Below are 16,017 nucleotides of genomic sequence, written 5' to 3' on the forward strand. Positions count from 1 at the left end.
TAGCAGCCTTTAAACGAGACACGAGAAAAACCCCAGAGCAGATCCCTGGATGGCCAGCAGGGCTGACACAGTGGCTGTCCCAAGGCTGGCACAAGGCACCCACGGAATCATAAAACTGTGGGGTTGGAAGGGACCACAAGGGTCCAACCCCTGCACCCGTCTTGTCCTAAGTTGTTTAATCGCCTTATCTTGGCAAATAAATACCCTCAGCCATACCACCACCCCCAGATCAGTACATATTGGGAGCACACCTTTGCCCCAATCTGCATCTCCTCCCGCCCCACTTTCAGGATCCAAGTCTCTTGGATCAAGGAACAGCCAGCCCAGGAGAGCAACAGTGCCAACTCAATCCAGCCAGCAGGGGGAGCAAATGGGCGGTTTCTCCCAGTGCCTCACCTGAAGACTAGAAACAGTGAGTCGACGGGCATCATCTGAGGTGGAGGTGGCAGGTACCACAAAGGGGCTGTCTGGGATGTGCTCATCATTGAACTTCACAGAAACCTCGTAGTCTCCTGCAAGCAAAGAGGGAGGAAGAGGAATTAAAGATGCTTATCCAAAAGGCTCAGTCAATGGATGACTAACCGGAATCCAGGCATGGGGAGTTTTTTCTTGTTTGATTTTAACCTGCCTGAGCATGAGATCAGCACCTGAAGCCTTGCTCTGCATCAGGCTGGCAGGTATTTGGGGCTTTTCAGCAGCGGCCATGCACATCTTTGCATGATTTTTAAGGAAACACTCTGAAGATTTCTTTATTATTATTCAGTCTGCATTTGATTAATAGAATGTGTAAAAAAGAAATATTAGATGTTGCCACTGCCAATTTTAATTGAATGACTTTTTAATTTAATGATGTTTGTAATCATTGTATTTTCTCTTTTATCAAATTATCAGTTTGACGTGCAGATGGGTCCCCATATGGAACAATTACCACATATTTACTATTTGGGTAATATCAGAATCACAGCATGAAGTTGTATTTCATATTTAGCAGTTTGCTTGAAATTACATATTTCAACAACTGAACTGCCAAAAATGGGAGTGAGAGATGCTCCAAAAACATTTTGAGTGCTGATTTCTGTATCTTAAAAGTTTTCAGTAGACTTCAAAATTCACACCTCTAGCATGTAGAAGTTCTTCTAAAACACCATACTACCTCAAGCCTCAATCCTTAATTAACACATTGTGTTTGATAAGGATGGAGGTTATAATAATGCATCTCCCAAACACAATCTTCTGTTGAAAGCAGCCCTCCCCTCCCCGCCTTCAATAAAAAAGCATTTGAGATCTAGCTGAGATTCCCTCTCCTACTTGTAAACTGTGGGGCAGCCAATTACCCAGCTTGTGTTCCAGATGGCCGCTTCCAAAGATCTGCCAGCCTCATTAGCAAACAGAAAGCTCTTTAGAGCACTGGATCCATTCCAGGTAGTTGGCAACACGATGCCTGTTGGATTCCAGAAGTTGGCTGCCTGCAGATTCCCTGAGTGGCTTATGGGAGCCGTTCCCAAGAGAAGGAGCTAGAACAAGCTCTGGAGAGAGAGAGGCCTGCCTCTGGAGCTTCTCCAGCCGCCACCCGTTGGAACAGACCTCGGTTTCCGAGTTGCAACATACAACTTCCATCTGCCTTGTGCTCAACATATGATTCTTTGAATCGGATGTTGGAACACGATCCTTACTTTATTATTGCTTAAGGCAGATATACAACCTGTGGAGCAAAGAGCAGCAGGGATCTCCCCGCACTGAGCCTTACACCAGCCATATCCTCTTTCTCTCTAATACCTGTGTCTTCTGGCTCCTAACCCTCTGCCTAGAATTAGCCTGAAGCCTTGCAATCTCCAGGCCTTTGACCTGGCCATTGAAAACCTAGATGGATTGTTTTTACATCACCTCTCCACAGTGATGTGTAAGGCTGCCCTTGCATTCTCTACTACCTTGACAGGGCTACCTTCACCCCACCCCCCTCAGATTCAGTTAAATTGGGAGCTATCTACATCCATTTAACACCACATTTGTATACCACCTTTCGGCTGAAACAAGGGCCATACCACAAGCTTGGTTTACAAGGGAAAAAAGTATGAAAGCCAGTGCAAACGCCAAGAGTGAGAATAGCCATGATGGAGGTGGCGGCGGGGGTTCTCCAGAAGCTGCCGGACTACAACTCCCATCAGCCCTAGGGAGCATAGCCAATGGTCAGGGATGATGGAAGCTGTGGTCCAGCAACATCTGGAGAGCACCATGTTGGCTACCCCACTCAGTAATAGAATTGGAACACAATATTGAAAACCAAGAAGAAAAGAGTTAAACCCTTCAACATCGAATTAAATGTCAGATGTAATAAAAACGGTGGCCACTTCCCCCTGGAAACCATCAAGGACTGGGCCAGTCTAGCCTCCCTGGGGAGGGATTCCAGAACCAGGGACCTGCCCCAGAAAACGCCGTTTTGCCCTGACACCAAACATCCCCTCTTATGGTGGAGAGGGCCTAGTCTTTCACCCTGTAGTGATGATAAAGCCTGTTTTCAGTCCACATACCCCTCATCTTGGTGGCCTCTTCTCCTAAGGCTGAAGGCCAACATTGAAAGCTGGAGATGGCAGAGCCCAACATTTTGATCTCTCACTAAGTATTCCCTAATCCTCATGCATCTGCTGCAGCTGGCAAAATTGCCCCACCTCACCCTCTCAGGCACACAGAACACCCCCCTTCCCCTCTGCATCCATGCCCTCCCTTCTTTAAATCTCCTGTTAAAAACCCTCAGCCCATGCAGCCATCTTCTCCATGCAGCACCCATGACCACTTACCAGGTTCTTGCACAATGTAGGAAACACCACATGAACCATCTTTCCGGTCTTCAAAAGCAATCTCTGCCTTACTGGGGCCCTCCACAGCAATGGAGAGGCCACCAGCCCCAGCCTCCCGCGTCCAGATGCTAAACTCAGCTGGGGAAGAAGGCAAACAAGTCTTATTAGGAATAACTGGCACTCCATCGTCCTCTTTTGCTAATGCAAGTTCCACCTTAGCACTAAGCTTGGGACAAAAAGCCTTTCTCTTACTAATATCCAAAACATCCTTTGCAGAGTTTGTTCCAGTAACTACTGCATAGCCTTCCCCAACCCGGTGTCCTCCAGAGATTTCAGATCCATCAACCCCAACCATTGGCCAAACTGGCAGGGAGTTTTAGTCCAAAATGTCTGGAGGGCATCCAGATGGTGAAGGGTGCTCTAGTGGGACACCTTCGCAGGTGGTGTGGATCCTGACCCTTGTGTTTGGGGATGCTTCTTCTGATAAAACACTTAAACCAAAAAACAGCCAACATGGTGTTCTGCAGGTGTTGCTGGACTACATCTCCCATCAGCCCTAGACAGCATAGCCTTGTCAATGGTGATGGGACCTGTAGTCCAACAGCATCTTTGAGGGCATCATGTTGGCTACTCCCAACTTAGGGCAGAACTGCACCATACATCTAAAGCACCTTCCCAAAGAAGCCTGGGAACCACAGTTTCCCACTCACAGGACTACAAGTCACAGTACCCATAACAAATGACAGGGCCCAAGATTCTTTGGGGAAGTGATGTGCTTTAAGTGTATGCTGTGGATTTGCCCTTAGCCACAAGGCCCAGGGGGATTCTGATAGCAAGACTGGTGGTGCTATATAATCATCATCCAAGTACACTTGAGTTTTACAGAACATGCCCAGGGGACAGGCCCCTCTTCTCGGGATATGGGAGCTGAAAACTGAAGGGAGATGGAAGGACAATGTGGCCTGGTGGGCGGAAGATGACATTGGGCACATTTCCCCATCATTTCCTTATCATTAAACGGTGCCTAACCTATGGTTCTATGGACTACAGCTCCGATCATCCCTGATTACCATTTTTTGCTGTCTCGGGCTGATGAGAGTGGTGGGTCCCAACAACTTCTGAAAGATGATCAAGGGTCTGGAAACTAGGACTTATGAGCAACAGTTGAGGGAATTGGGTATGTTTAGCCTGGATAAGAGGAGAGATAGGAAAGCCCTCTACCAGTATCTAGAGGGCTGTTACATGGAAGAGGGAGCAAACTTGTAGGAGATTCCAACTAAACATTAAGAAGAAGCTTCTGACAGAGCCATTGGACAGTTGAGTGGGCTCCCTTGGGAGGTGGTGGACTCTCCTTCACTGGAAGTGTTTAAGCAGAGGTTGGATGACCATCTGCCATGGATGCTTTAGCTGAGATTCCTGCATTGCAGGGGGATGGACTAAATGACCCTTCCAGCTCTACAGTTCTGAGATTCCAGGGTTCCAAGGCACCCCTGCAGTCATGTCTGACAATAGAGGCTGACCTGCCTCAGTCCCCATCACTGCATCAAAAGACTTTTTCAGGCCCAAGTTGTACCAGCTTAAGTGCTAGCATCTCACACCCCTCCCTCCCACAACTCCCAAGTTACACCCTTTTGTCTATCCTGTCCCCTCCCCACCCCAGTCCCAGGCCACAGTCCTACCTGGCACGCCAGCTTCAGCTCTCTCCAGTCCAGGGCCACCTGCCCGGACCTTGTGTGCGCCACCCTCGCCAAGAGGGCCCACGGTGAACTGGAAGGGGCTTCCGGGCACATGCTGCCCTTTGTACTTGACACTGACTGAGTGGATGCCCGTCTCAGTGGGCACAAAGCGGATGCAGTAAGTATTGTTTTCTGCCTCCAAGATCTCTGCATCATGGGACTTGCCTGAAGGGCTGGTGACCTGAGCCGTCATGTCTCTGATGTTGATTTCTGTGGGAGAAGGGGCAGCGAATAAAACAGCTGTAGAAACATGGGACCGCAGCTTCGCTCCTTCCCTACCATCAGCCAACACCACTGTGCTAAGACCATCAAGACCCACATGCATTCTATGGCGGGGGGGCCCACGGGGCATTCAGAGCAGCTGGATCTTAGTCCAGTTCACCACTTAATCCCTTGTCTCCCTACCCCATTCTCAAGGTAACTTAATGCTGCTCCTTGTCTGAATAGTCAGATCTTAATAATTTTCTCCAGACCCAATATTTCTTCTAAAAACAAAACAAAACAACCCTTGTAAATACAAGGCAAGTGATACTGCACCCCTACTGTTCTAGTCACCCCCAACCTTTGGCCCTCCAGATGTTTTGGACTACAATTCCCATCATCCCTGACCACTGGTCCTGTTAGGTAGGGATCATGGGAGTTGTAGGCCAAAACATCTGGAGGGCCGCAGGTTGGGGATGCCTATGCTAGATGAAGGCCAGGACAGGATCCCGTCCACAATAGCCTTGGCAGGAGCAGAGACCACTGGCAAGCAGAGGTATTTCACTGTACAAATGTCAGACTTCTTCCACAGGCAATCTGAATTCTAACACAGTGCAAGGCCTGTACCGGTAGCCAGCACCAGTTACAGAACATGCACATGGTGGTGGTGCATTGAGGAATGCAGCCTTCCCAAAGAGATCCCCCCTCAAGGAGGTAGATTTGCCGTGGTCCTTTCCCCCTTTTCAAAACATGCATGAAATTACCCTCATTGTTTCCGAGTAGTTCTGCTGACATTAGGGGTTTGGACACAATGCCCTAAACTGCTGATTTATATTCAAATAGAAGCAGTGTTCACTCCACTTGCAAACACAACAGTCTAGCCACAGTTTTACTTCTGAGCCTTACAACCAGGAAAAAAGCAAGCACATATACACGAAAAAACTCGAATAAAATTCTGAAACTCTACATATTAAAGGGAAAGCAACAACAGGAGAAATGAAAAGAAAGTTATTGTGCTGGGATGAGAGAACGGGAAAACTTTAGGAGGCATTGAGGGCTACATAACATGAGGTCAAGGGCTGTATGTGGCTCCCAGTTACCAACCTGTGTCTTAAACCAAAGTGTTCCACCAACTTGGCTATGGTTTGGAAGGACTCCCAGATGGCCATGCCTGTCCTACACTTCAGCACTTTCCCCATTCTAACAGCCTCTGTGCCAACTGGGGGAACTACAAGTCAACTGGGCTGAATGCGCTTTGGTTTTGCACTGTATCATTCTGAGCTGGAAAACAAGGCTTATGGAGATTTGAACACATACTCTGGGTTCCAAAATTTCGCTGGGCACTGTCCATGGGCCTTCCAAACTTCTCTGTGCCAAGTTCAAGGGTGGGATTGGAATAATCCTGACCTTTAACCATGTGGGAGGGGTACTTAATAGCTCGGTTTGGGCAATAGCTCTCCACTGCTGGGCTTGCTTTAGGCAGCACCCTAAACTACAAAGCCTATCCTTAAGCCACTCACCTGGGATTTTCAAACTGAGGTCGCACTGGCTGCCAATGTTGGCAACTGAGGGGGCTTTGCGGCGGCGTGTGATCATCTGCTTCATTCGTCCTTCTCCTGTCACCTTCACAGAAAATGGACTCCCTGCGCCAGAGAGATGGAGGGGGAGAGAAAGTAAGCCAGAGGGAGAGGGACTTGCTGGCTCAGCCACATGATCCAATTGGCCCTTTCAGGGAGAGGAGATCATGGATTTGGGTGGGGGTAGGTTTCGGGGCAGGAGCCCAAGAAAGCATCAACTTCCCTGTGTAAGCTTTTGAATGTCACCACACACACAAACACACACACACACACCCGCCCTCAACATCCTCCAGTGTAGCCATTGCCTCTCATCTGGCATTAAATCTCATTAAGAAAACTATGCAATCACTTTGTCACACGTTTTAGACTTATCACTAACTGGAAAGCTAAGGACTGGATGTTCTCCATACAAGGTCTACATAAAAAATAAAAAAGCCACACCAAGTCAGGAAGTAAGCTAGGCCTCTTTGCCTTGGTCTGCTGCTGGGGAGGATGCAGAGGAGCACTGGACTACCCTTTATCTGCAACCCTGAACAGCAAAAAGCTGCACCAAGCAATGCTGCTGATCATGCAGTATGTAGGCTGCATATACTGTATTTTTCGCTCTATAAGACACACCTTTTCCCTCCTAAAAAGTAAGGGGAAATATGTGTGCGTCTTATGGAGCAAATGCAGGCTGTGCAGCTATCGCTGAAGCCAGAACAGCAAAAGGAAGAGCTGTGCAGCAATCCCTCTTGCTGTTCTGGCTTCAGCGATAGCTCCGCAAAGCCTCTTCAGCGAAGTTCCTCCTATTTGGCTGAAGAGGCTTTGCATTGCTTTCGCTGAAGCCAGAACAGCAAAAGGGAGAGCTGCGCAGCGCCTTAGCCTGATCCTCCCTCCTCCTTCCTCTTCAACAACATTTGATTCAGAATATTTTTTTCCTTGTTTTCCTCCTCTAAAAACTAGGTGCGTCTTATGGTCAGGTGCATCTTATAGAGCGAAAAATACGGTACGTTGGAGCAGATATTTGTTTTACAAGTGATGAACCCCCTGCTTTCAACTCCTGCAATGCTTTGTATCCATAGTTCAACCAGAAGCAAGCACTGGAAGGTAACTTGCAATCTGTTCCAGCAACCCAAGTATTACGGACACCTTTGTCCCATCTTCAATTGGAGACATGTTCTAGGGTCCCACCAGCACTTCCTGAACGCGCCTTTGCTCCCCTCACCCCATGCAACAACCCACCAAAGAGGAGACTACCCGCACCTGGAACATGCTGGTCTGCAAACTTGATGTTGATGATGTAGTTGCCAGGCTCTGTTGGACAATACGTGACTTTGCAAGTACCATCCTCTAGGTCCTCAGTATTGATGTCGACCTTACTGGGGCCTTCAATGGACAAGCTCAGCCCACCATAACCTGAGAGAGAGGCAGTTTGTAGTAACAGGGCTTTGTTATATGTTTGGACATCACCACCATGAGCTAAAGGGGACACGGGTGGCGCTGTGGGTTAAACCACAGAGCCTAGGACTTGCCAATCAGAAGGTCGGCAGTTCGAATCCCCATGATGGGGTGAGCTCCCGTTGCTCGGTCCCTGCTCTGCCAAACCTAGCAGTTCGAAAGCACGTCAAAGTGCAAGTAGATAAATAGGTACCACTCTGGCGGGAAGGTGAACGGCGTTTCCGTGTGCTGCTCTGGTTCGCCAGAAGTGGCTTAGTCATGCTGGCCACGTGACCCGGAAGCTGCACGCCAGCTCCCTCAGCCAATAAAGTGAGATGAGCACGGCAACCCAGAGTCGGCCACAACTGGACCTAATGGTCAGGGATCCCTTTACCTTTACCATGAGCTATACATGTGCATACAGGCACGTACATATGAACACACACTGTGCTTTGGAAACAGTTGCAAGAGTGAAAAGCATATGCAATTTGGTCTGCTTTTACTGCTTGTGTTACTCCACTGCAGTTACCCATGAGGAGATGGCAAAGTATTAAAAGTCCAGATGGGGGGCCTTGATGACCTCCAGACACTGTTAACTACAACATCGATCAGTTCTCCTCTCCACCCCACGGCCAAGGAGGGTAGGAGCTGGTCCAGCAAGAACATCTGGGGGACCACAGGTTCCTACCACTGTTTTAGATACTTTGAGGACCTTCCCCCTCAGTTTCTAGTTTGCAGTCATGGGAGTCTTTCCCTGATCTTTCTGACAGCTACTAGACACAGAATACTGGAATATATGGTCTGATCCAAAAGGGTCATAGAGCTTTCTGTCTAAGCCAGCTTCTCAAAACGCAGACTTTTGCACATCCTTGTTTCTTTCAAATCCTGAACGGCAGATGATCGTACAATGTTTGGAGAAACAAAGGAATTGACTTATCACTTCAAGCACTTGAGAGCTCCGCCACTGAGATGCACTTCAGGGATCCCACTTCCTCCAGGGATTCCGAATTCTTTTTGCAATCTCCTCTTTTTGCACCCTCCTTCTTACTCTTTAGTCTACCTTGCTCACATAACAGTACATCCTGCAAAAGGCACATGGTCCACTTTTCAAGAAGGGCTTCTCTAAACACCTATGCACATAGGGTTGTAACTAGTATGCATGGAGCAGTAGAACACCAGTATGCTACCTTTACTATGTCTATTCCTGAACATCAGGCTAGCCAAAGATGGGGCTTGTCAGCTGGAGGACAAATAGCCAGCGTCATCATGGTGAAACAGATTGGATCAGTGGGGTGGAAGAGATGAAAACAAACCAAGGATCTTATTGACTTAGTGGTTTGTGTTTCTGGTGTACTGCTCCCCAAGAGCAATAAGAACTAAAGAGCCTTGATGGACCAGGCCAGAGGGCCCACCTTAGCCCAACAGTGGTCAACCAGATGCCCAAAGGGAGCTTGCCAGCACTCGCCCCATCTGCCACTCCCAGCAACTGGTCCTCATTTGAGGCAAACTCCCTCCAACAGCCCAGCCACCATGGCGAGTAGCCCTTGTCTTTGAACCAAAGGATTATAAACCTGCATACCAGCATCTCTTGTGTCAATAATGAACTCTGAAGGTTCAAATGTCCGTCCCTCACTGAGCCCTGGGCCAGAGACCCTGACGCGGCTGGCATCGCCAATTTCAGACTGGCTGATCATCACTGTGATGGGGCTGTTGGGGATGTGCAGCCCATTCTTCTTGATGTTCACAATGTGCTCTCCAATCTCTTTGGGGACAAAAGAAATTCCTACAGAGAGATGGGGTGGAAAGGAAGAAGCAAAAGAGAATCGTTATACCTATATAAACTTTTCTTCTACCCATGAGCTCTGCCAATCGGCTTGAGACATAAGCAGAAAAGCGGAGGTCTTCTTGGTCACTCACCAACATGCCCATTGCGTAGGTGTTTGAGCAGACAAGGCTCCTCGCGACCAGAAGGTGGGATCACGGTGGCCGTCAGCTGGCTCAGGTCCGTCTCGGTGATGTTCAAGGGGATGTCGGCAGAGGAGCCCACTTTGAGATGGGACATGCGCATCGTGTCATCACCTGCAGAAGCAGAGAAAGGCAGGCATTGTGCCGTCAAGGTGGGCCTGCAGCCTACCTTCTCCTTCCCCTTCAGTGTGAGCTTACCACCCGCTCCCTTCTTTCCTTAATTAGCCCAGGTGGGCTGGCTCCAGATCTCACCAGTAATCTTGGCAGTGAAGGGACTTCCTGGGATGTGTTTGTCATTGTATTTCACCAATATGTTGTAGTCGCCAGGCAGAACGGGAAGATACGACACTGTGCAAGTGCCATCCTGGTTATCAGTGCAGCCAATCTCAGCCTTGGAGGGGCCTTCGATGGCCAGAGAGAGGCCGCCTGGAAACAAGCAGAACATCAGACGTCAAGCACGGGAAGATCCATTAGCCCTAGTGCCCCAGTAACTGAGCCAGCCCCAAAATAGGGCAGTGTGCTCCTGTGCTGAAAATCAAGGCAGACCCCCCCCCAAGAAAGTAAGTGTGTGTGTGTGTGTGTGTGTGTGTGTGTGAGAGAGAGAGAGAGAGAGAGAGAGAGACTACACAAGTTTGCATATTTGGTTTTGCTAGGCATCTCAATAACAGATTTGTTAAGAGCACACAATCCTAAACCTATTTTCGCTGCTGCTTCCCTGCAACAAGGAATGGAGGGATCAGGCAGCTACTGTGTGCATTTACACAGAGCAGAAGCATCAACAGCCTTGCCCAAATGGCCAGAAAACCAGAGGGCAGGAGCAGTTCCAAGCACCAAGTGGGCCTTGCGGACTCACCTTCTCCTGCATCTTTTGTGTTGACGGTGAAGACTGCTGGCTTGTTGACTACCCCATGGATGAGTCCCGGTCCATAAGCAGTCACGTGGCCACTGTTGACGTAGTCCACATAGAACTGCAGTGGGCTACCTATGGAGGTAGGAGGAGGGTATGGCGTCAACATCTTTTAGATACCTACTAGCACACATTTAGTTGCTCCGACCAACGTGAGCTTGGTAATTTCAGAGCCAAACACCTTTTTGTGTGTGTTACCTGGGATGTGCATGTTGTCGTAACGGATGTCCATCTCATGCAAGCCAGCCTCTGTGGGGGCGTAGCGCACTGTCACTGTGCCATCCTTGTTGTCTGTGATGTCTGGCTTTGCCACCTTGCCAGAGGGCATGCGCACCTCACCTGTGGGGAGGGAGGAAACCACAGAAAGCACTTTTAAGCTGGTGGGTTCTGTTCACCAGTGTAGGAATGCAAGGACCCAGGAACCTGTTTTTTGCAAGGACCCCAGAGAGGACATTTTAAGGGGACCGGGATTAAAATCACTGGTCCACAATTCACTGGGCTAAGCTAGGCCACTGGATTCATGTAAAGCTGTAATTCCATCTACCTTTCATAGAGCTGTTGAAAGGAGAGACATTTAATATGCTGCAATCCTAGGAGTTTGAAAAATTGAACTGGTTTGGCAAAGCTCTATTTGCTACGCCATCAACAGATTAATTTGAGGTGAGGAAGTAGATAAGCTTTCTAGATGGTTAGACCTGCATAGGTTGGACTAAGAGGTTAGACTTTGGGTCCCTTCCAGCTCCATGACTCTTAGAGATAAAAATATGCTACCAAGGATGGAGACATGATTAAGATCTATATCCAAATCCTTATATACAATAGGCCAGGGCATGTAACAGTGAGTGCTACAGCTATATTTTCAGACTGTCCTGAAGCAAACTAGGAAAGTTTGGTGTTCTGCATCAAATGTTCTGCACCCAGGTAACCCATATCCTTTATCAAGAGAACCAGAATCTGCATAAAACCTTCTAGAGCTTATTCTACTTATGCTAGTTATGGAGAGGGCAAAACGAAAAACAAACAGAAAGGGCACTGAAGCCCCCACCCCAGCCACTACAAACCGTTATTCAGGCAGCCCTCTGATCTTGCCAGACACTGTCATATGCCTCACAATCTACCTTAAGAGCCACAAGGACTAGGAACTTAACAGAGATCAGGAAGCTGAGTTTTGCCTCCATTTACATTCTGTGCTCCAAGAATACTGCTCAAAACACAGCCTGGCTATAAATTAATGCCCTGACCTCTGTAAAAGGCAGAGTCCTAAACCACTTTGATCACATCCCCCTCCCATCCCATTACCTGTGATCTCCCCTTTCTTGATGGTAAAAGGAATGACCAAGTCGAAAGGCCGCAGTCCGGCATCCAGTCCATTGACAGGACGGTCTGTTGCCTGGAAAAGACAGAGGCACCCCCCAACCCAGCACAGCAGTGAGAATCGTTTTTGCTTTTTCGAGAGCCAGACAAGACAAGGAGGGATGGGAAGAAATGGCAGGAGTTCATAAACAGCGATGGAACATGGAGCAGACAAAGACAGACCTTGAAAAGCCACCAGGTACCAGACAGTCGGGGGAGAGAAAGAGTGTCTAGACAGGCAAGCTGGCCAGGAAGCCACCTGAGCTGTTGCATAAAAATGGATTTGGTGGACCTTCTTCCCTTTAAATGCTTTTAAATTTCAGGTTTGCTTCGGTAAGTTTGTATTGCAAACATCGGCTTGGGAGAGTTTTGGAGTCAGATTCTTGAACTAAGCACAATGCTGGGTTCTGAAGTGGAGCTCAGCAGTCATTTTACATGCCGAGAGAGCCATTCCAACAGCTGCTCAGCACAGAAAGAGGTCCTGGGACTCAACACACTCAAGCTGGCAAGAACCAGAACTCAATTTTGGTTTTGTTCCTAGTTCAAGAACACATTTCTGGAGAGATGACACTTATTCCCCCTGCCCCCTTTCTATTTCATGGTGGGTTTAAACAGAAGCTGAGGGAGTTTGGTTTGGTTTTAGAGCTGTTTCAGGAAGCATTCCCAATGGGGTGGCGTTCGCTGTAGCATCTGGGAGTTGCGCAACAAGTGGAAAGTAGGGCAGTTGCTTCTGTGCAGCTCATTCTGTCCCCACTCCCATGGCCCTGTCATTTGGTAGCTGAATATTTCATCCACAGGAGAGAAAGTGAATGCCAGTTTTATGATCATCAGCTGAAAAGGACAGCACTGCAAGGCACTAATGCAGAAAGGAGTTACTACTCTATAACACACACCCCCATGCTGCACTGCCCCCATTTATTTGACAGTGATTGCCCCAAATGTGGCTGTGTTTCACTGGAGTGGAATCCCACTGATGTGCAGCGAGCTGTTGCAGCACAGTTGGGGAACCTGTGTGACCCTCCAGATATTGCTGGACTACAACTCCCATCACCCCCAAGTACTGACTGTTCCAGCTGGTGCTGATGGGAGTTGGGAGGACAACAACAAAATATGGAAGCATCCTTCTTTGCATCCTGGAAAGGTGAACATCACACAACCTGCCTGAGATATGACTTGGCAGACCCCCCCCCCCAAAAAAAGAATGGAGGTATCGACAAGGACGACATACAAAGCACAGATGGCCCCCCTCCCCGGCATCAAGAGAGAAAGGGATGTGACCTCAAAGACAAAGACACCCTGGGAAAAGCCCCAATCCGGTCACATTCTGGGGGGTCTCTTCCCCCCTTGGAATTCAGGTGTGGGAGAGGCCAAGCAAGGGTGGGGGAGAAGAGGTGCCCATAAAGTTGCTTCTGAAAGCAGCCCACCTGCGTTAGCATCAAAGCAAAGTTGGGGGCAAGAGAGAGAAGTGATGAAGAGTCTGCACAGGGCATCAGGCAGACCACCCAAAAGAGCCACAAAGCCCACTGCTTGGGTTCTTGTGGGGCACTTGCAGGAGCAGAGCCACTGCCCCACCCCACAAAAGCTTTCTGCAGAAGCAAAGGAAGCAGAGTTTCAAACTGCGTTGATTCTGCTCTGATTCTCTTCCTAGTTGACACGACTTCTAGCGTTGGACACCGTGTGTGTGTGTGTGAGTGAGTGAGTGTGAGTGACTCACAGCTGCTCAATAAAAGGCAGCTATTTCCAAGGATTGTAAGCCCAAGATCACAAAGTTTGTGGAAATGGTGAATTGTCTCCTGGCTCAGTTCTTTTTTTTTTTTTTTAAGTTGCTGCCTCAGAAGAGGTGGTCTTGAAACTTAGTGACTTTCCCATTCAGTGAAGGAATGTCCTGTAGGCCATCTCCTCCTGATGAGGCTTCCTCCAGATTCTAGACCCAGGGGACGTGGGACAATTAGCCCTTTGCCCCCACCGTAGTTTTGGTGGCCCCCCTTGCTTACTCTTCACTTTGGAAACAAACAGCTGCGAGTTTTGTGAATGGCACTGTGTCTAGTTCGGCTGCAAGCGCAAACAGATTCACAGCTTGCCTGTAATGCCAAGGAGAGAGACCTGTAGCTCAGAGACAGGCAACCTGCTTTGTGTGCAGAAGGCCTCAGAAATTCCAGAGAAAAGGAGAAGGTCGCTGCTGCTGCTGCTGCTCCTGGGAAGGAAGCCCAACTAGCAGATGCTCCTCAGGAGCTCTGGCAGAAGAGATCATTGGGGTTAGATCTGGGTTTCCCAAACTTGGGTCTCCAGCTGTTGTTGGACTACAACTTCCATCACCCTTAGCTTGCAGGACCAGTGCTCAGGGATCATGGGAATTGTAATCCAAAAACAGCTGGAGATCCAAGTTTGGGAAACCCTGGGTTAGATTATTCTGTTTCCACCAAGAATCACCAAAAATGAAAAAAAAACAACAACCAATAATTTGAACATCAGTTTCAGCAACTCTCAGGGCAAAGGCAAGTGCTGGAGCCTTTCCTGGGAGTGGGTTTCCATTTCTTGGCGCACGTTCTAACCCATCTGCAGTTTCCAGATGTGGGTTCATAATCTAACCCTACCACCAGATGTTTTTGTTTAAAGGAGCAGGGAACCTTTGATCTTGCGACCTCAAGCAGAAAACCAGCGCCCCCCTCCCAAGCAGTGGCAAACAGCGCAAAGCAGAGGCGGCTGAATTCCATGGGGTGCTCCCCCCACCCAGAATGCCCTGGGCTAGCTTTTCCTCCAAGAAACTGAACTGTTACTGCCGGTCCCCAGGGCTGCTGTGCACCAGGTGGATATGCGTAGGGTGGGGCCCGCATCGGCTGGGCCATCTGCTGGGGGGTCGTGCGCTCGCCATCCAGGGCCTGTGGCGGGAATGGGGCAAGAGTGTTAGAACGGACCAGTGGAGAGGCCGGCTCAGGGCCAGGACAACCCTGCCGTGCTTCCATTTCAGAACTTAAAACCACAGGAACAGGGGAAACAGTCCAGTGGCCCTTTCTGGCAAGCATGCTGCCATCATGTCATCCCATAACCATCATCTCCCTGGGACAAGCCCAGCCCCTTTGCAAAAACAGTAAAAGAAAATTTAAAAGAAAAAACCTTCTGTGCTCGGTCATTATTGCACAAAACAATCCTTCTCTCAGATACTAGCTCTTTGCCAGAGGATAGTATCCTACACGTATCTCCCACAGCAATATGGCAACATAGGGCACCTATGATTGTTTTGAGAATTATTTGCTTCAGAAAGGGCTTGAATCTGGCATACACACACCCCTCACCCAAAGTAGTAAACAATCAATGGAGCTAGGAACTTGTTTTTCAAAGGAAACCTAAGCTTAGACATTCAGAAAGTCTAACTGTGCTATAACCCAGGAACACCAGGAAAAAGGTGATGGGGAGTGACAGCGCCCCTGTGAGCCACCACCCAAAAATAATGTCCACAATCATAGAAGCCACACACTCTGGTGCAAAGTATTTCAAGTTTGCATGTAGCTGAAGTATTGTATGACCAGGCCTGCACAAGGAAACCAATTCTGTTTGCCAACGCAAAATAATGATCTCATTGCCTGAAACGCACATGTTGCAACGTGGTGCCAATTTATGTCTAGAGCAGAGAGACAACCCAAAAATGTGGCCTGTGGGCTGAGAATGGGGTTTCTCCTTTTGCACAGGAAACTGCAATGCTAAAAAGTCTTCTGGCTATTTTATGGGATGGTCACACATACCTTATAACTCTCAGGGATAGAGCTGGAGGTGTGTGTGGGGGGGGGGGGGAGAACACCCTGCTGAATGAATTATGATCTGGATTTTCTATCATAGCCATTCTATTCCCTAGGGAGGGATTGTGCCATTTTAAGAAGCCTGCATGAAGTGGATGCAAATAAATGACAAGAAGAGTTAAGATAGACAGACTTATTTTATTCTGCAGACACTTTGTAGGGGGCGGGGCGGGGCGGGGCAGGAGAACTCCAGAAATATCCGGATAATAAGGTAGGTGCTAGCATATTTGCAAAGCTAAGCAGGGTCCGGCATGGTTTCCAATTGGATGG

The 16,017-nt window shown here is 48.6% G+C and overlaps 1 protein-coding gene across 9 annotated transcripts in view; it reads right to left on the reverse strand.

The window, feature by feature from the left end:
* Nucleotides 1–16,017, reverse strand: part of FLNA (filamin A) — an 83,503-nt gene that overhangs the window by 7,380 nt on the left and 60,106 nt on the right. For 5 of the 9 annotated variants that reach the window (XM_083592352.1, XM_083592351.1, XM_083592349.1 and 2 more), the window contains 11 exons: nt 11,900–11,990; nt 10,799–10,939; nt 10,547–10,675; nt 9,946–10,119; nt 9,646–9,807; nt 9,308–9,511; nt 7,555–7,707; nt 6,253–6,375; nt 4,475–4,741; nt 2,796–2,933; nt 397–512 (listed from right to left, as the gene is read on the reverse strand). In XM_083592352.1, the coding sequence (XP_083448478.1) occupies nt 397–512; nt 2,796–2,933; nt 4,475–4,741; nt 6,253–6,375; nt 7,555–7,707; nt 9,308–9,511; nt 9,646–9,807; nt 9,946–10,119; nt 10,547–10,675; nt 10,799–10,939; nt 11,900–11,990 (1,698 nt within the window). Of the gene's footprint in view, nt 1–396; nt 513–2,795; nt 2,934–4,474; nt 4,742–6,252; nt 6,376–7,554; nt 7,708–9,307; nt 9,512–9,645; nt 9,808–9,945; nt 10,120–10,546; nt 10,676–10,798; nt 10,940–11,899; nt 11,991–14,724; nt 14,833–16,017 lie in introns of all 9 variants that reach the window. The other 4 variants (XM_083592348.1, XM_083592346.1, XM_083592345.1 and 1 more) reach the window with 1 other exon arrangement.

This window comes from Podarcis filfolensis (assembly GCF_964270895.1).
Source record: "Podarcis filfolensis genome assembly, chromosome: 17".
Classification (NCBI taxonomy): Eukaryota; Metazoa; Chordata; class Lepidosauria; order Squamata; family Lacertidae; genus Podarcis; species Podarcis filfolensis.